At 40.6% G+C, this 17372-nt stretch overlaps 1 protein-coding gene and 1 pseudogene across 1 annotated transcript in view; one reads left to right on the forward strand and one right to left on the reverse strand.

Moving 5' to 3' along the window:
• Nucleotides 1–17372, forward strand: part of LOC124775250 (sialin-like) — a 223527-nt gene that overhangs the window by 134527 nt on the left and 71628 nt on the right. Inside the window, exons 4-5 of the mRNA XM_047250087.1 lie at nt 8922–9152; nt 13088–13172. Coding sequence (XP_047106043.1) covers nt 8922–9152; nt 13088–13172 — 316 coding nt within the window. The remainder of the gene's footprint in view (nt 1–8921; nt 9153–13087; nt 13173–17372) is intronic.
• Nucleotides 6451–6568, reverse strand: LOC124778949 (annotated as a pseudogene).

Genomic DNA, 17372 nt, shown 5'->3' on the forward strand with positions numbered 1-17372 from the left:
TGTGAAACAATAAAAAAGTTACGACGGGCTATACAGAACAAACGCCGTGGTATGCTGACTTCCGGTATCGTTTTTTTGCACGATAACGCCCGTCCTCACTCTGCTCGCAGAACAACGGCCCTTCTTGAGTCCTTCAAGTGGGACGTTATCAACCATCTACCTTACAGCCCAGACCTGGCGCCAAGTGATTATCACCTCTTCATGCATTTGAAGAAATGGCTCGGGTCACAGCGGTTTGATGACGACGAAGAGCTCAAAGATGCGGTCACAGGCTGACTCCAGGCACAAGCGGGTGATTTTTATGCAGAAGGAATTTCAAAGCTTGTGAAGAGATACGATAAGTGCCTCAATCGCTATGGAGACTATGTAGAAAAATAGTGCAAAGATGTAGTTGTAAGATGTATATATTAAAATATTTTTATTTAACTTGGTGTATTTTTTTATATCAACCGGAGGTTACTTTCTGAACGGCCCTCGTACTTTAGAATTAACTGGTAGTATTGATACTGGGCGAAAATTTCCTATCTCCTCTTGTCTGCCCTTCTTGTGGTTTAGGTCGAACTTCCACATACTTCAAACTGTCCGGAAAGCAGCCCTCATGAAACGACCGATTTATTATGTGACAGAGTTGGGGTGCAATGTTATTACATACTGCCTTATTATTTTTTTGTAACTTCATCCCAGCTCACAGATTTGAGATTTTTTAGGGATTTTATAATGTTAGCCACTTCATAGCAGGATACATGAGTGGCTTTGAATTCTACTGATCTGTGCCACATTATATTGGGACTTACGTATGGAGGAGGGAGATAGTAAATTTTGTTAAAATTTATGAAATACCTGTTGAATTCGTCACAAATATGTCTGGAATTTTGTAATCATTTCCCCATCTATTTCCAATTTATGATTAAAGCTTTTTGTTTTTCAGAACCTTTTTCAGTCCTGACAATCTGCCATACAGTTTCTGATTTATTTGTGGCATCTCATATGTATTTATTGTTTGCCATTTGTTTTGCCTGTTTAACTACTCTACCAAATATTCTTTTATATTTGTTTACATAGCTGACAAATTCTGCAGCATGGTTGTTTTTAGCTTCCATGAGCAGGTTCCTCTCTCTAATACTAGAGATCGCTATGCCTTCAGTTACCCATGAGTTCTTTTTACAGTTTTTGTCACGTGGTGTTGTGGAGGGAAAGCAGTCATTGAAAACGCTAATGAATTCTGATACAAAAGCATTGTAGTTTGCGTTTATTGAGTAAGGCTGACTGGACGTCCAACATGTTTCATTTAGTCTTGAGACAAATGTATTCACATTGTGTTGGCCGAAGTTCCTGACTCGTTTCACTGTTACAGTTTTTCCTAAATTTGGCAATGGGATAAAAAGGGCTGAATGGTTAGATATACCTAATCCTAAGATGTATTTTTCTGTAGCCCCATAGTTGGTGTTGCTCACTATATTATCTATTCATGTTGCATAAGATACTGTTATTCTAGAGTGCTCGCTAAAGTTTAATGTTAAGCCATTTGTAGATAACATGTCCTTCAGAGAAACAGCAAACCTGTCATCAGCTCTTACATTTATGTTGAAGTCAGCACAAATTATGACCTTCTTATATAACTTTTCTACGTGCAACCTACACAGCAAGGTTTCAGATTTGTGGCTCTGAGCACTATGCACCTTAACTTCTGAGGTCATCAGTCGCCTAGAACTTAGAACTAATTAAACCTAACTAACCTAAGGACATCATACACATCCATGCTCGAGGCAGGATTCGAACCTGCGACCGTAGCAGTCACGCGGTTCCAGACTGAAGCGCCTAGAACCGCACGGCCACATCGGCCGGCGTTTCAGATTTGTCTAAAAATGCATATGTAGCTGAATAGTCAGATATATGATATAAACTAATAATTAATATGCCGTATTTAGAAAGTTCAATGCAGCAGCTTTGAAATAATAGTTCATCGTTCAAGCAATTAAAAGTCTGCCTGACTCTAAGCTTAGTTATTCTTCTGCTAGAATGCACGATCCTCCAAAACCGTTTTTTCTACAAAAAACTCGCTGCTAAATTGCAACCTGAAAGTGAATTTATCAAGCTTATATTTTCATTTTTAAGCCAGTGTTCGTTTAAGAATATAACTTTTACAGAACTTGTGTTCTCCAGAAATACTTTTAATTCATGCAATTTGTTCATCATTGCTACTGATAGACCGCCTATAGTAAGATGCATTATGAAATTATTACGAACTAAATCAAACAGAGAATCATTTAATTGGTCATCGAATGTGGCACCCGACTGGGTCTTTAATCGTAAATTGCATTTCGTAATTTTTTTTCTTCCATGGGAATTGTTAGTTTCCCCGTGAAGGATCGGCCAGCACAATAACAGACTTATTTCTACTTTCGTTGACGAGAGAGATCTCTTTAAGAGCATTGCTTATGTTAGAAGCTAGCATCCTTTTACCGTGTTTGCTGAGATGCATTCCATGGTATGTGAAACAGTTTGTTTCAGAGTTACTAATGTCTATCATCTTAACATTCACAAACTTGCCCAGAAGTTTTTCGGCTTCAAATTAGTAAGTCTAATTTCTTTGTTAACGCACGACCAGTCTGGCAAGTCATACCTTAATGGCAATGTTGTTACGATGACTTTGGTGAAATACAGGAACCGAGCATTTTAAACAGCTTCCTAATAAAGGCACTAGCTTCGTTCCTATAGAAGTTATTAGCACCCCCTATGAGCACAGCACAATCAGTCCTTGTGAAATCAGAACATTCTTCGTTAACACTCACCGTCACGCTATCGATATTTGCTCGAGGTTTTGCGATTCCAGAAACCTGAACACTGTCATTCATATTGTTTGTCAATAATTCCGGTATGTCTCGAGCGTGAATATTGCCAAGTAGTTTCACTTTCTTCTTTTGTTGCCGTTTTTCCACGGCTGAGCCGTTGTTTGACGTACATTTGGCACATTACTTTGAAAAACCGTTATTACACGACGCTGAGATGCCTTCCTCAGTTTCCTGGTGTTTATGGCTGTCTTCTTTTCATGAAGTACAATTTGTACGGTGAATCAACATGTCCGCTTTGTTTACATCGGATTCTTTATTGTGATCTTCAAGCGATGGAGAGAAATGTATTTTCTTTTCCAGAAGTGCACTCTTATTCTTCAGAGCAGTATACTTTTTGTTTAGAGCAAATATATCACTTTGAAGTGCTCTGATTGTTTCGTCCTTTTTTCTGATTACGTCTTTAAATTTTCTTTCACAGGCATGACTAACGTACATGAGACGAGACCATGAATAGTCGTCAGTTACAAATTTTATGTTTACTGTGGAAAATTTCTCAGAAACCAACGGTGACAGTTGCTACGCTGGATATCCTGTAATACTTTCATGTCACAAATCTTGCAATTGTTTGCAGTTTTAAGTTCGTTTTTACTGGTGCAGTTTTCACTTACGCCATCTGCGCGTGCTGTTATTAGACTAACCTTGTTTTCCCGGTCCTTACAGGAGCAATTCCTAGGGAGTTGCAGCATGTTCCTAGATGCTTCGATAAGGGTTCTTGGAATTTTGCACGCAGTCTTTCGCGGAATAGTTTGCGTCTTCTTCAAGTATCGGGCAGGTTAGGTTTTTCAGCATCTCTGTGAATCCTCTCCCCCCCCTTGCCCCCACCCCCTCCGCCACAAACCTTTGACTATATATGCGCTGCCTTTGTACTGTGCTGCCCTTGTATTGCGCTGCTGTTTTATACTAACGCGAAATACGGGAGAGTGTTACAGGTATGACACGCGAGTAAGGGTGACAATCTTTGAAACATCGGCATTTTTCCTTTTGACGAAACTTTTTCACGACATTTAAATCTCCAATTTTCTCCGCCAGATGCGGAAATATTTTGTTGATGTTTACCTACAAAGGGAGTAATTATCACCGTAATAAATCAGAGCTCGTGCGGACAGATTTAAGTATTCGTTTCATCCCGTGCACTGTTTGAGAGTGGGACGGCAGAGAAATAGTGTGAAAGGGGATTGATCAGTCCTCTGTCAGACACGGGTAAATTATAGAATACTCATGTAGACGTAAAGGCTATGCAAGGAGACCATAGGGATTACTAAACACTACAATAATTTCAATCAGAAGAAGGAGGGGTGAAATTAGGTGATATAAGGATGCTGATGCTGAAGAAGATCTGCACCAGTCTCCCACCATGTAGTGATAGCAATAGCGGACAAGAGCAACCGACAAAGGCCAATTGCATTCGAGTTTTCAAATCATGTGACGTCATAGCTCTCTGCGGGAGCACACAGGAAAGGATTTTTACTTCAGCGAATAGCGAACCTGAATGTGAATTGGTTCAGCGTCAAATGCCAGCCCCTGCACAAACCGGCTATCCTCCGAAAACATTTCGCAATTCGCACCTCCAAATGAGCTACTGTCACCCTGGAAGTTGTCTTCAGCAGACAGTGACGAAACGTTGGGTTTCAAAAAGATAATCATCCTACTATGTCATAACAGCCAAAAAATTTCAATAAAGTTACACCCAAGAATACAAAATGGTTGTACGCCAACAGATACCGCAGGACATGCCTTTCTTCTGACCCCTCCCTCAGGGAGGAATGGGTTTACAAGGTGAGCGAGTGTACGCGTGCGTTATCGTGTTGAAAGACGAACCCACTGCTGAAATGTGGACTGTAGGGCTCGACAAAGATTGGAGGACTTTTTACCGATCAAAGACCTCAAGTTACCCTCTGCAGCAGGCTTAGGCAACCTTTGGTGACCCGCAGGCCTGATTAATTCACTTATTTTCAGGTAATGGGCCGCCTCATCACGACGCGACAGCAACGCTCCTAGAGCATAGTGTCAAAAGTATAGCGACTATAACCTTAATGTTTATGGGGTAACGCACCCGGTATGAATAGCACTCCTTTCCTGACATGCCACGCCAACGAATTATGCCTCAAAATACGTGCTTTGAAAATATATTCATTTTACATTCAACGGGAATTTCTTCTGTGGGGCAGATTGGAAATAATCGCAGGCCAGATGAGGCCTCCGGGCCACCCGTTGTCCACCCGTACTTTACAGTGACACCTGTACTAGGTACCGTCCAAAACATGGCTGATCCACCTCCATGGTGAACTATTAAAGCTAAATGTCTTAGACGAGAATAGGTACCTGACCGACTTTGCGTTCTTCTTTCGATTATCAAGCACCAGAGAAATCCTTCTCTCGTCGATGAAGAGAACCCACTCCACTGGTCGAAGTTCGCTTACCCACTTTCTTCACCCGCCGTGGGCCTGTGGCGCGAGGGGGGGGGGGGGTGATAGGGAGGTTATAGTGTTGTTTGTTATGAACGTCCAGATCTAAACTGTTCCAAAACTGTCCCCTGATAGATTGTGGGCACTGTCAGGTTCTCCTTAGCTCGCTTGCGGGCAGATACAGCTGGTACAGTATACTCATCAAATGGCCCTATTACATACACCCCGCCAAGCTAGAACCACTTGTCCAACCCTGGCCATGTACATTCGGCTGGTCTGATAATGTCGCTCATCCTACAGACACGCAGCCTTACTGATACTGTGGCAGCTGGATGCTCACCCCTGCCCACCTGTCCCTGTGGGTGCCCATCTGCCTGCCAGTAGGCAGCCAACTGAAACAGACGTGGAGGCTAAACTGACTGCATGAAGATGGTTTCATATTTTCTGGACCGCCTCAGCTCTCAGAGTTGCCTCTGAAAAGAGAGCGTGCTGCTCTATCATACTGTATTTGGAGTACTTACGAGCCACAACTTTAAGATACCGGTCATCAGCTGGTGTTGTTGATCACTCGTGACTGCCATGAGGTTGATGTACGATGTTTTTTGTTCCGAGACACCGGGTGGGAATTTGAACGACAGCGCTACAGTTGATGCCAGTCTAACAACTTCCTTCGGTGTACGCATGCAGTAAGCCTGAAATGAACCTACAAGGGACACTGACATACTGAACAGTTTGCTCAAGTCGCATAGTCACGCTTACAACTGGTGACATGGAGCACTGTACTGAACAATATTGAGAGTGCTGTTTATAGAAGGAATTTGATAGTTGAGCATGCTTAGGGATCTATCAAAGCCTTTATCAAATTTGCCAGATTATTAAGTTTTTTAAAAAAACGGTTTTACAAAATGGGGGTATAAGCGAAGCTAATAGTTTTGACATACAAAACAAATAATTGTTAGCACAACAGAAGAGATTCTCTCTCTCTCTCCTCCCGCACAGGCCATGAACGCCCAAAGGTACCGAACGGCCGCCGTGTTATCCTCAGCCCACAAGCGTCACTGGATGCGGATATGGAGGGTCATGTGGTCAGCACACCGCTCTCCCGGCAGTATGTCAGTTTCCGAGACCGGAGCCGCTACTGCTCAATCAAGTAGCTTCTCAGTTTGCCTCAGAAGGGCTGAGTGCTCCTCGATTGCCAACAGCGCTCGGCAGACCGAATGGTCACCCATCCAAGTGCTAGCCCAGCCCGACAGCGCTTAACTTCTGTGATCTGACGGGAGCCGGTGTTACCACTGTGGCAAGGCCGTTGGCAACAGAAGAGATTACGGTATTAAAAATTGAAAGTATGCGGGTATTGCTTTTCAGTATAAGCAAACCGCAATTGAAAGTCAAGTACTGTATCGCTGTATTAAATCAATTTAAGGTTCAAAGTTCAAGAAAATTACAATACACATACATAGATTTTTGTATACAAGTTATGAAATAAAATAAACATAACTGATTTAAAAGATCAAGAACAAGCTAATTAATAAAATATATTACCAAGAATTTGGTGCAGTTTAATTGGAATCACTGTCTCTAGGAATAGCACAGACATCTGACACTGGCGAGGGTGTGGAAAATGTTGGTCTGCTGTATACCACCTATAGTTTGATTGAAATTTTGTTTTGAGCCTTCTGGGGTATTGCAGAAATATAATCTTGTTTTGTGGCTTGAGCTCTTTTTTTTTTTTACAAAAATTACTTTGCATGATGTGTAGATTCATAACTTCAGAAATGTTGTATTGTTGGCTGCTCTCAGAGAATTTCACAAAAGTGTTTGAGGCTTCTGAAGCCTCAGTCCAAGAGATGGGAGTTCCTCGTCAGTGTCAGTTTCTGGTGCATCCTGTGGGTTGAAAACATTTCGTAATATCACGTTGTAAGTCAGCTCTTCTTCGATAGCCGAATTTCTGTTACTGCCGATCCATTCGTTAACTTCTTCTGCTGAAAATACACTCAGTTGATCAGTGTATGCAGAATTTCTCACTCGTGAACTTTCAGAGCGATCATTTGTAGGCTTATCATCGTTTCCATCGCTCATCGCTTCCCTCTCGCCTTCGTTGACCAGTTTAAGCCAATGCAACTGGTTTACTTTGACGAGAATGACACAGGGTGGCGCAGATAAAAATAGACTAGTAAGTACAAATGAAATGCGTGAAATTACAGAAACCAAGAGCTGAAATGGACTTACGTTTATTTACAATGGAAAATACAGTGAAAAATACATTTATAGAAGATGCAGAAAGTGACGCTTTGCAATATCAGTAGCAGAATGTGCAGGTCTAAGCATAAACAGGTATACCTGGCGTAAAGTTCGGATATTGATGGCGGCCACTGCACGGTTCATGTTGCCTTTCAGCTCCTGTACTGTGTGTGGATTCCTTTCATAGACCTTGCTTTCCAAGTGTCCGCACAGGAAAAAATCACTTGTTGTTACATCCGACGAACATGGTGGCCATAAATGTTTGCTGACGGTTCGTTCCTCAGTGAAGACAGCGTGGACTCGTTCCAGGGATACCTTAGACGTGTGGCATGTTGCTCCATCTTGCAGGAGAAGCAGTATTGTCTTTCGTATTCAGTGAATTGAGCACAAAATGTATCAAATATTTCCACATGTGCAACTGTGTTGAGGGCAGCATCAAAAAATTTCGGTCCAATGATGCGCGTTCCTGTTACACCGCGCCAAAAGAGGATTTCTTCAACGTGGAGTGGTTGCTGGAACAAAATGTTAGGGTTCTCCTTTGCCCAGTACCTTTTGTTCTGTGATTTCACATGAAAGTTGAAACATAATTAATCACTCGTGAGGGTCTAAAAAACCATGGTTGATGTTATTCAGAAGCCACGTGCAGTGAGCTACACATTTGTGACTGTCATCCTCCCATAACTACTGCACATCCGTCACATGATGTGAGTTCGAATAAAGACTTTTCAATATCCGCTGGCACTCCTCCTACTTACATGCGCCTGTTAGGCCAGTTTACGTGTAGACTTCTTTGGGCTCTAAATGATTCTTTGGCGAATGTATGAAATCGCTTCTGGCGTGCGGACTGAAAGAATTCTTTGCCGTTTAACATTCTGCGCAGATCCGTAGGTGTGCCAGTTTTTATACAAACTCTGTATTGATCTCTTTATTGCTAGTCCTCTATCCGGATACATGGCACTGAAAATTTCGCGAGTTTCCTTAATTGAACCTGTTTTCATATACGTTTCCACAATTTCAAATCTTTTTCTATCGAGAATGTCATTTTCCAGATGGCAAAGAGAAACGTGTAACTTCGCCGATGAAATAATCTGAAATTCTGACAGAAGAATGCTAAAAATCGATTATTGAATAAAACTGTCAATTGTTGCAGCTGATTACTCTATTTCAGAAGTCGAAATATCGCATACGCATTCCGACTGTACTGTCAACCGCGCCGAGCTAAAAATACGGCAAAATACGGCTCAAGAGCGTTTGAAAAGTGATTAACGATAAACACACACACACACAAACACACACACACACACACACACACACACACACACACAATGCAATTCACGAGGGTGCTGCAAGACGTCTTTTGAGCAGTTTATTATGTTGTTACTTTGAAAAGTTTGCTTGAACCAATTTCATTCACGTTTTTCAGCTCAGATTTGACTGGGACGAACATGAGCAAAACGTTGTCCTGGGAGCATTTTTCTGGTTCTACTGGGCAGCGCAGTTACCTGGAGGAATGATGGGGCGGCATTATGGCACAAAGAAAGTGTTTGGCATCAGTAATCTTATGATTTCCGTTACAACACTGCTAATACCACTTTTTGCATCACTTGACTACAGGGTCCTGGTAGCCCTCAGGATTTTCCAAGGAATTTGTGGGGTGAGTACATCCTCTATATGTAGTCTTGTTTGATATGGCTAATTAAATATGAACAGCTAATTATACATACATGCCAAGTGAACGACATTTGTACATAATATCAACATAAGTTTTAGAAGAAATATTATTTTAAGTTTTTTTCATAAAAGTAGAATATAAGACTGTCATTCTAAAAGTAATGAAGTCGGTTTCTGCAAACAGTTCTATTCTAGACAATGAAAGAAAACTAATTTTACCAGTTTTTTGATATCTTAGCTATTTTTCTGTGAAGTCACTGTTGAAATTTAAACATTTGTCATAGTGCTTCACAAGGTCTCCTATGCATTCTATGCACTCAGTGGCGTAACTTTGTTTTTTTTTTGGGGGGGGGGGGGAGGGGGGTGGCTGGCAAATAAATTTTGAGGACCATGTTTACTAACAAATGTTAAAATAGGCATTCACGCACCACAATTCAAATTAAAAATGAAATAAACTCAACTATTGATGCAACGCCTTTAGTTTTGTGAAGCAAACACATCGTTCCAGTTCTCCTATTTTTAGTATCCAAAAACCTTTTGATAGTGCCTTCCATATTAAGAGAATGACATGTTTCACTTTCATTGCTTAGACTTCCTAAAGCACTTAATCTAGGCTCAGACACTAAGTTTTTCATAAATGTTTTTGATTACTTTCAATTTAGAAAATTATCTTTCTACTCTAGTAGAAGTAATTGACAGGGTTAAGAGCTGCACACGCATCAGGGAGACTACTTGCAAGAAAAGTATTGTCAACAAACAAAAATGATGACACATATGTCCTTTCTTTCCATATTCTTTCAGCATAAGTGTTTTTAGGACAGTAAGTTTATGTGGTAAAATCTGACTTGTTCTTTCTAATCAATTCTGCTCTTTCCTGAATATATTTCCTGAGTATCAACTAAAAATATGAACAGGATGTAAGAAAGAAAAATAATAATTAACATTGTGTTGACAGGTAAAACATTTATTTAACTATTGAATTAAAATATCTACAAATGAATTGATAACTTTTACTTTAATGTATCCAGAATTCTGGTGTCTTCACTTTACATGTGTGTTTTGAGTTCAAATTAAGCTCAGTGCTCGAAACTTTCGCTAGTACTTTCGGTTCTTCTACTAAAATTTCAAAATTGTTTCTTAAGATGCCTAGACAGTTTCTTGCAGTTTGAAGATGTTGAGAAGCATTGTCTGCACAGCATGGGACGGCAGTAGCTTGGAACCTATGTTAACGTTTTCCAAAATCTTATTTTGAAATATGCAAAGCTTGCACCTTTTTTTTCAAATTAGAAGTTTCCTCCCTCTCTGCTTTCCTCTCAGTCTTCAAAATGGTGTTGGATAGGGACTACAAAATTTGTATTAAATTCTGTTTGATAAGAACGTGTCGAGTGTGGTTGACCATCCAGTTGAATCGTTATAACACATCTCTCAGCGGCAATAGATACCTTTATTTGTTACCATCTAACAACAGAAGCACTATGAAAAGAGCATTGTTTTTTCTCAAAAAATAGTTACATTTCCACTATAGTCAGGAAAGAATCATTAGTACCAAATTTAAATTATGTGACGAGCAATGTATGAAGTCACGATTAGGGGTCTGTGCTGTAATTCTTGACTGCAAACCAGAGTGTTTGCCACTCATAGATGAAGCACCATCATATCCTTGACGTCTGCATCTATCCATTTGGATGTTCATATTTTCTAAATCAATTATTATTTATTTTCCAAAACTATCAGCATCATTACCTCTTACATAATGGGATCTTAAAAATAATTCTTTATTTCATACTTCTTTCTCTCTGGTTTGCGTAAATTTAAGTGCAAATGTATTACAACAACACTGAGAGCTGTGTTTACAGTAAGTGAAAGTTATGGCTGCTGCTTAATTTAACTGGTGATCAGTGATGTGTTCTAACACACAATCGTTAGACAGTTGTATCATCTCGTTTTGAATTTCAGTCTCAATACTTCGTTTTAGCTAGATTTTCTCTTTTTTTTCTACTTGAAAGATGTGCTCTCAGAAGAGGATCATATGTCATTAGGAAGTCTGTTATATTTAAGAAATTGCCTCTGTTCCCCTACTTCAGATTCACGATGGCCGTGGAAAGCAATTTGAGGTAGAGCTAGCGTCTTTGTTACAGCCATCATGCTAGAAATGATACTTTCATTTGGTCATGCTCTTCATTGAAGGGCGTATTAATGATTTTTCCATGTTTCCAGATGCTGTAAGTAATGTTGTTGTTGTTGTTATGGTCTTCAGTCCTGAGACTGGTTTGATGTAGCTCTCCATGCTACTCTATCCTGTGCAAGCTTCTTCATCTCCCAGTACCTACCGCAACCTACATCCTTCTGAATCTGCTTAGTGTATTCATCTCTTGGTCTCCCTCTACGATTTTTACCCTCCACGCTGCCTTCCAATACTAAATTGGTGATCCCTTGATGCCTCAGAACATCTCCTACCAACCGATTCCTTCTTCTAGTCAAGTTGTGCCACAAACTTCTCTTCTCCCCAATCCTATTCAATACTTCCTCATTAGTTATGTGATCTACCCATCTAATCTTCAGCATTCTTCTGTAGCACCACATTTCAAAAGCTTCTATTCTCTTCTTGTCCAAACCATTATCAGTTGTTTTGCTCCCCAAATAGCAAAACTCCTTTATTACTTTAAGTGTCTCATTTCCTAATCTAATTCCCTCAGCATCACCCGACTTAATTCGACTACATTCCATTATCCTCGTTTTGCATTTGTTGATGTAATACGAGCATTTAAATGTATAGCACAACTTACAGGTGCTTTTATTTTCTCACTTGGACCTTGTCAATCACTAGGTCGTAGACCACACCATGAATTTTCTTCATTCTTAATAACCAGCGCGCTACAAGTATACCGCATTTCATGTATAGGGGAATAGCGTAAACTAAGTCGTTCGATTTTCTGACCTGTTTGAGCAAATTATAATAATAATCGCAGCTAAACGATCTTTTGGTCTTAGTATTTCTAGGGAAAAGACCACGAAGCTTACATGGCTTGCTATTTATAATTTTAATTTAGTCTCTTCATTCAGTTTAAACGACTATTGATTGGCGACTCCATGGAGTGCTGTGTACACAACGACCATATACGTGAAATTAGAAGGAAGTTCAGCGTCGGCCGTAACATTGATGGCTTATTGATAGCAAAATCAATTTTAAATCACATAGCGATCGTCTTCAGTGCTGTGGTGTACAAGTTAAGCTCTTAGGCACTGGTATCAAGTTATTATCAGTAACCAAAGCTAATAAACGATCACAATAACTGTTATTGTGATAACTGATTTATTGTGATCGTTTCTTAGCTTTGGTTACTGATAATAACTTGATACCAGTGCCTAAAGTTTAACTTGTACATCACAGCACTGAAGATGATCACTATGTGACTGAAAATCGATTTTGCTGTCAAACCATCAATATTACGGCCAACGCTGACCTTCCTTCTGATTAAACGACTATGCTGTTGACTTTTCCCCTTCATTCCTTGAGTTCGTGAGTCACTATTGAAGGTCGGCCTGATCGTTCTTCATCATGAATATTCGTTCGGCCGCCATTAAACATGATGCACTATTTTCGAATCGGGCCTTAATGTATCACATTTCCATAATAATCGCCTATCTGTGTTACACTACGAGCCTCACACTTGGGACGATCGTTAATTTTTGTCACAAATTTTGAAATCGCAGAAACTATCAGTAAACTACCGTTCCTGTTCAACAATTAAGAGGAATATGTAAGAAAAGGCAGCGGGGGAAATTGTGCGGATCGTCATGTAAGAATGTTCTTTATTTTTAAAATGACCTTCGTAGCTGGTTACTGGCTCATTAAAGCATTATTGCGTAAGGAAATTTTTGATGTAAAACAATGCATAAGCACTTTTGTGTTGTCAGGGTTTCTGCTGGCCATCCCTTACCTACATGATCTCGAGATGGATACCAACCAACGAAAGAGGGAAATTTATGAGCGCAATCATGGGTAAGGACAAATTTAACTACTACTGTCGACGCATTAATTGCCTTATTATGCTTCTCACCACTTACACTGTAGCGTATGTTAGACTATAGCTTGTAAATATATTGTAAGTAGCTGACAAATCTGGCACTGTCCGGGTATTCAATTTGCCAATTTTCTATCAGAAACGGAAACGAAAAAAGGAACTGTATTTATAGTGTAATATCGAAAAAATTTCATTTCCACGTGTTCATGAAAATATCTTTGAAATTAGGAAACAGTCGTACAAAGAAATATGCGTAATGTGCAAATGTGTGACTACAGCTGCTTCGCGTGTCTACACCACGATTTTGTAGACATCCCTGTAGGTCTTTTACACGGCTATTGTTTTCATACGGCAGCTTGCGCTTCGCAGCAGAAAGCTGTCAAAAGCGCTGGCAGGTATCTGGGTTTTCCTTGACTCGACCTTAGGAATGTATCTGTGTAGTAAAGGATAAATGTATTAAAACCTTATGCACGATGCGGCATTTTTTCACGCATCTCAGCATTTATGACGTCATATCTCTTGAACTACGCGTCGTACAATGACGTATTTCTGTAGGTACATTCAGCGGCTTATTTGAATAGTGCTTGCGAAATTTGTTGCGAATAGAGTCAGTAGCAAAGAAGTACTAAATTTAAAAGTCGTACATGATGCGACAGTTTTTCACGCATCTCGGTGTTTATGATTTCATATTTCTTGATCTGTGTGAAATACAACGATATAATTTTGTAGGTACGTTCAGTGGTAAAAGTGATTACTGTCTGCAAAATGAGTTGTGAATAGAGTTAGTAGCAAAGAAGTAATAAATTTAAGCGTCATGCACGATGCACCATTTTTTCACGCATCTAATTGTTTACGACATCATACCTTCTGAAGTATGATAGACAGGTGGTTCTTACCCCGACAGTAATCCTTAACTGACAGTAAGGGATATGCGTAACAAGATTTGTTGAAACTGGTCCAGTAGTGTAGGAGTAGATGTGGTACACACACACACACACACACACACACACACACACACACATTCATACATCCATCTATTTCATAGTATGTATGGATTCTGCTCCTTCATACACGGTATGTCAATATTGCATGTTTGTAGCATATGCTGGAGAAGGTCCAACCAGCTAAGCTATGATCTTAAAATTTTGAGGGCGCGCAAGTATTGTTCAACCACAACGGCGACGGTCCGGCCTCCAGCTTCAGCGGCACTGGGGAATTTCTAACCCAATGGTGGTTAGCGAGATGACACAAAGAACTGGTCAGAGTAGTTACAAGGCCGGCAAGTCTATGCTCATCAAGGGGACAGCGACTGACAGAATGTTTTTCCAGCCATAAAAACTGAGACTTCTATTACTTTTAAAAGTGAACGGATTTCCAAATATTAAAAGCTCAATAGTAATTCAACCACTCATTGTAGAACTAATCTGACTACATCCCAATCACTAAGCAGTCATAAAGTGTCTCTTGAAATACTTATACCTGTGTTATATCTAATGATACAGAAGTTAACTTTCAGATGCAAACAAATCAATTGAGAATTATATAAAGTTTAATCATGAGTAAGCACTATGCACAGTCTTTACAGGCAGTATATCAGACCATAGGATTGTGCTTTAGCTATCGGTCATGAACACTAAACAGCCAGAGTCTGTTATACCATAGGTTTGCTGCTACCAGGTCTGATCATCAGTTCCTCCACATGAATACAATCAGTGAATGCAGCATGATACTTTCATAATCAATCATGCATGCATTCTAGTTGTAAATTATTTCTTTACTACCACACTGTGTGAAAGTACATTATTAATTATTTACACGAAATTACTGAATGTAATGTGGGACAGTTTGAAAAAGAAAGAACTGTACTTTTGTATACCGTAAATACTTCTGTCCTAATAGTACAAGGCAAAGTCTGACTGTCCATTTTATTAATAATTCCGTTTTATTAACTATTAGACGTAAGAAAGACTGTAAGTTGGAAGGGAGACAGACTGTAGATTACTGACATGGACCTATATGCTGTTACGCATCTTACTGGCACTGAGCAGTGCTGGTGGGGTGTCTAGAGGCGAACTGGCAGGCAATGGATGGTGTGGAAAGGGTACTTCGTGTTACATGAATGAGGAAGCCGTTACTTTTGAGGTGTCGGAAGAACTACATTATGGTTTAGCTTAAGCAACATGTAGTGGTACTAGATACTTTAACGATCATCAGGGCTCTGAAAGTGCTCAAGGAAGACCAAATCTGATATGGGAAGCGTAATTGGGGAAGACACTATGTAATGGTTGAAGCAAGTATTCATGGATTTGAACTTTAATCTTTCAAACGTAAAAACGGAAGCGAATAACATGAACACTAGCATTTAAAATGTAAAAATGGGTATGAACGCTTGCATTAAAGATGTCAAGGCGATATTAGGAAAGGGACAGTCTGAATTAAAAGACGAGCAAGAAAAACGTATACTGGGGGTGGAGAACACGGTAGAGAGAAAAGCAACTGGTGTACAAACGGAATGGGAAAATTTTCAGATGAAATGGGTGCCATACAGAGCAAAGTGAAATCGATGTGTGGTTCAGTAGATACGAGAGTAGAAAAACTGCAGAATGAATTGTGGGGCAGTATGGAAGAGTGCTTACAGTGGCAGAAGAAGATTGAGGGCGTAGCTGACAATGTTTTCAACAATTTAGCCGGGAGAGTTGTCGAACGTACAAATGCGATTGCTAGAAGTGTTAAAGCAGAGGTAGAAGAGTATGAACAAATATTCAAGAGATGGATGTGAAATTGGATAGAATGGCAACAAGTCAAGTTCCAAATATAATAAATATTCCATGGTTTTATGTAGGTAATGCCAAGTGTTCAGGCGAATAGTCGTGAAGCTGTTGAGTATTTGACCTCCCAAATGAACCAAGGGGCTACCAACTGCGTCTGCTAAGTGACCTTTCACTGAAAGTTGTTACGTATGGATCACACTGCTGCTCATCGGCGCCAAAAGCTGAAATTTGTACACCAATACCGGAACCGGACGTCTGCTGAAGTGAACTGCGACAGGTGGCCTTTTCAGATGAATGACGGTTTGTGCTCCATGGGACTTGAAATGTCTGAAAGCGTACAACCTGCAAAAATTACTGGAAAGGTCCAGGACGGAGGAGGGAGTGTTACGTTCCGGGGAATGGCTTAAATGGCTCTGAGCACTATAGGACTTGACATCTGAGGTCATCAGTCCCCTAGAACTTAGAACTACTTAAACCTAACTAACCTAAGGACATCACACACATCCATGCCCGAGGCAGGATTTGAACCTGAGACCGTAGCAGTAGCACGGTTCCGTACCGAAGCGCCTAGAACAGCTCGGCCACAACGGCCAGCCTTCTGGGTAATGTTTTCGTGGCATTCCCTGGGTGATCTGGTCATTCTCGGTGGAACAATGGACCAACAAAAGTATACCTCTGACCTTTGGAACAATGTCCACACCTGCATGCAGTTTGTTTTTCCTCCGCACGTTGGCATCCATCAGGACAATGCAATGTATCACACAGCTCGCAGTGTGTGTGCGTGGTTATAAGAACACCAAGATGAGTTTGTAATACTCCTCTGGCCACCAAACTCGCCGGATTTAAACCCAGTGGAGAATCTGTTGGGCCACCTCGATCGGGCTGTTCGCACCGTGGATCCTCAACCGAGAAACCTAACACGTCTGGCCAAGATGCTGGAGTTGGAATGGTTCCACATCACTGTCGGTACCTTCCAGAACCTCACTGGCCCTCTTTCTGCACGTCCGCACTGCAAAAGTTGATTGTTCAGACTTCTGACAGGTGGTTACATTAATACGACTGGACAGTGTATACGCTAATTCACTGCGAGCAGATTCTTTTGAACAAAACATACGGAAAAGTACGCTTATCATCGATAAACCAAAACATTTTGAGCACTGCCCTTCACGAGCCTGTACTCTTTCTGTTGGTGTGCGGACACGTGACACTGAAAGCAAAGTGTGTAAGCACAGCAGTCCGAAAATAGGGAAATCCGCAGATACACACAAGTTTGACAAGCGGTAGGTTGTTATGGCCCAGTGCCTGCGAATGAGCGTTTAGAAAATGGTGAAGCTAGTCCCCTGTTCGCTTCCTGCTGCCGTGAGCATCTATGTAAAGTAATTCAAATACGGTGAAACCAGGGTGGGT

The sequence above is a fragment of the Schistocerca piceifrons genome, chromosome 2 (assembly GCF_021461385.2).
Source record: "Schistocerca piceifrons isolate TAMUIC-IGC-003096 chromosome 2, iqSchPice1.1, whole genome shotgun sequence".
Taxonomy (NCBI): Eukaryota; Metazoa; Arthropoda; class Insecta; order Orthoptera; family Acrididae; genus Schistocerca; species Schistocerca piceifrons.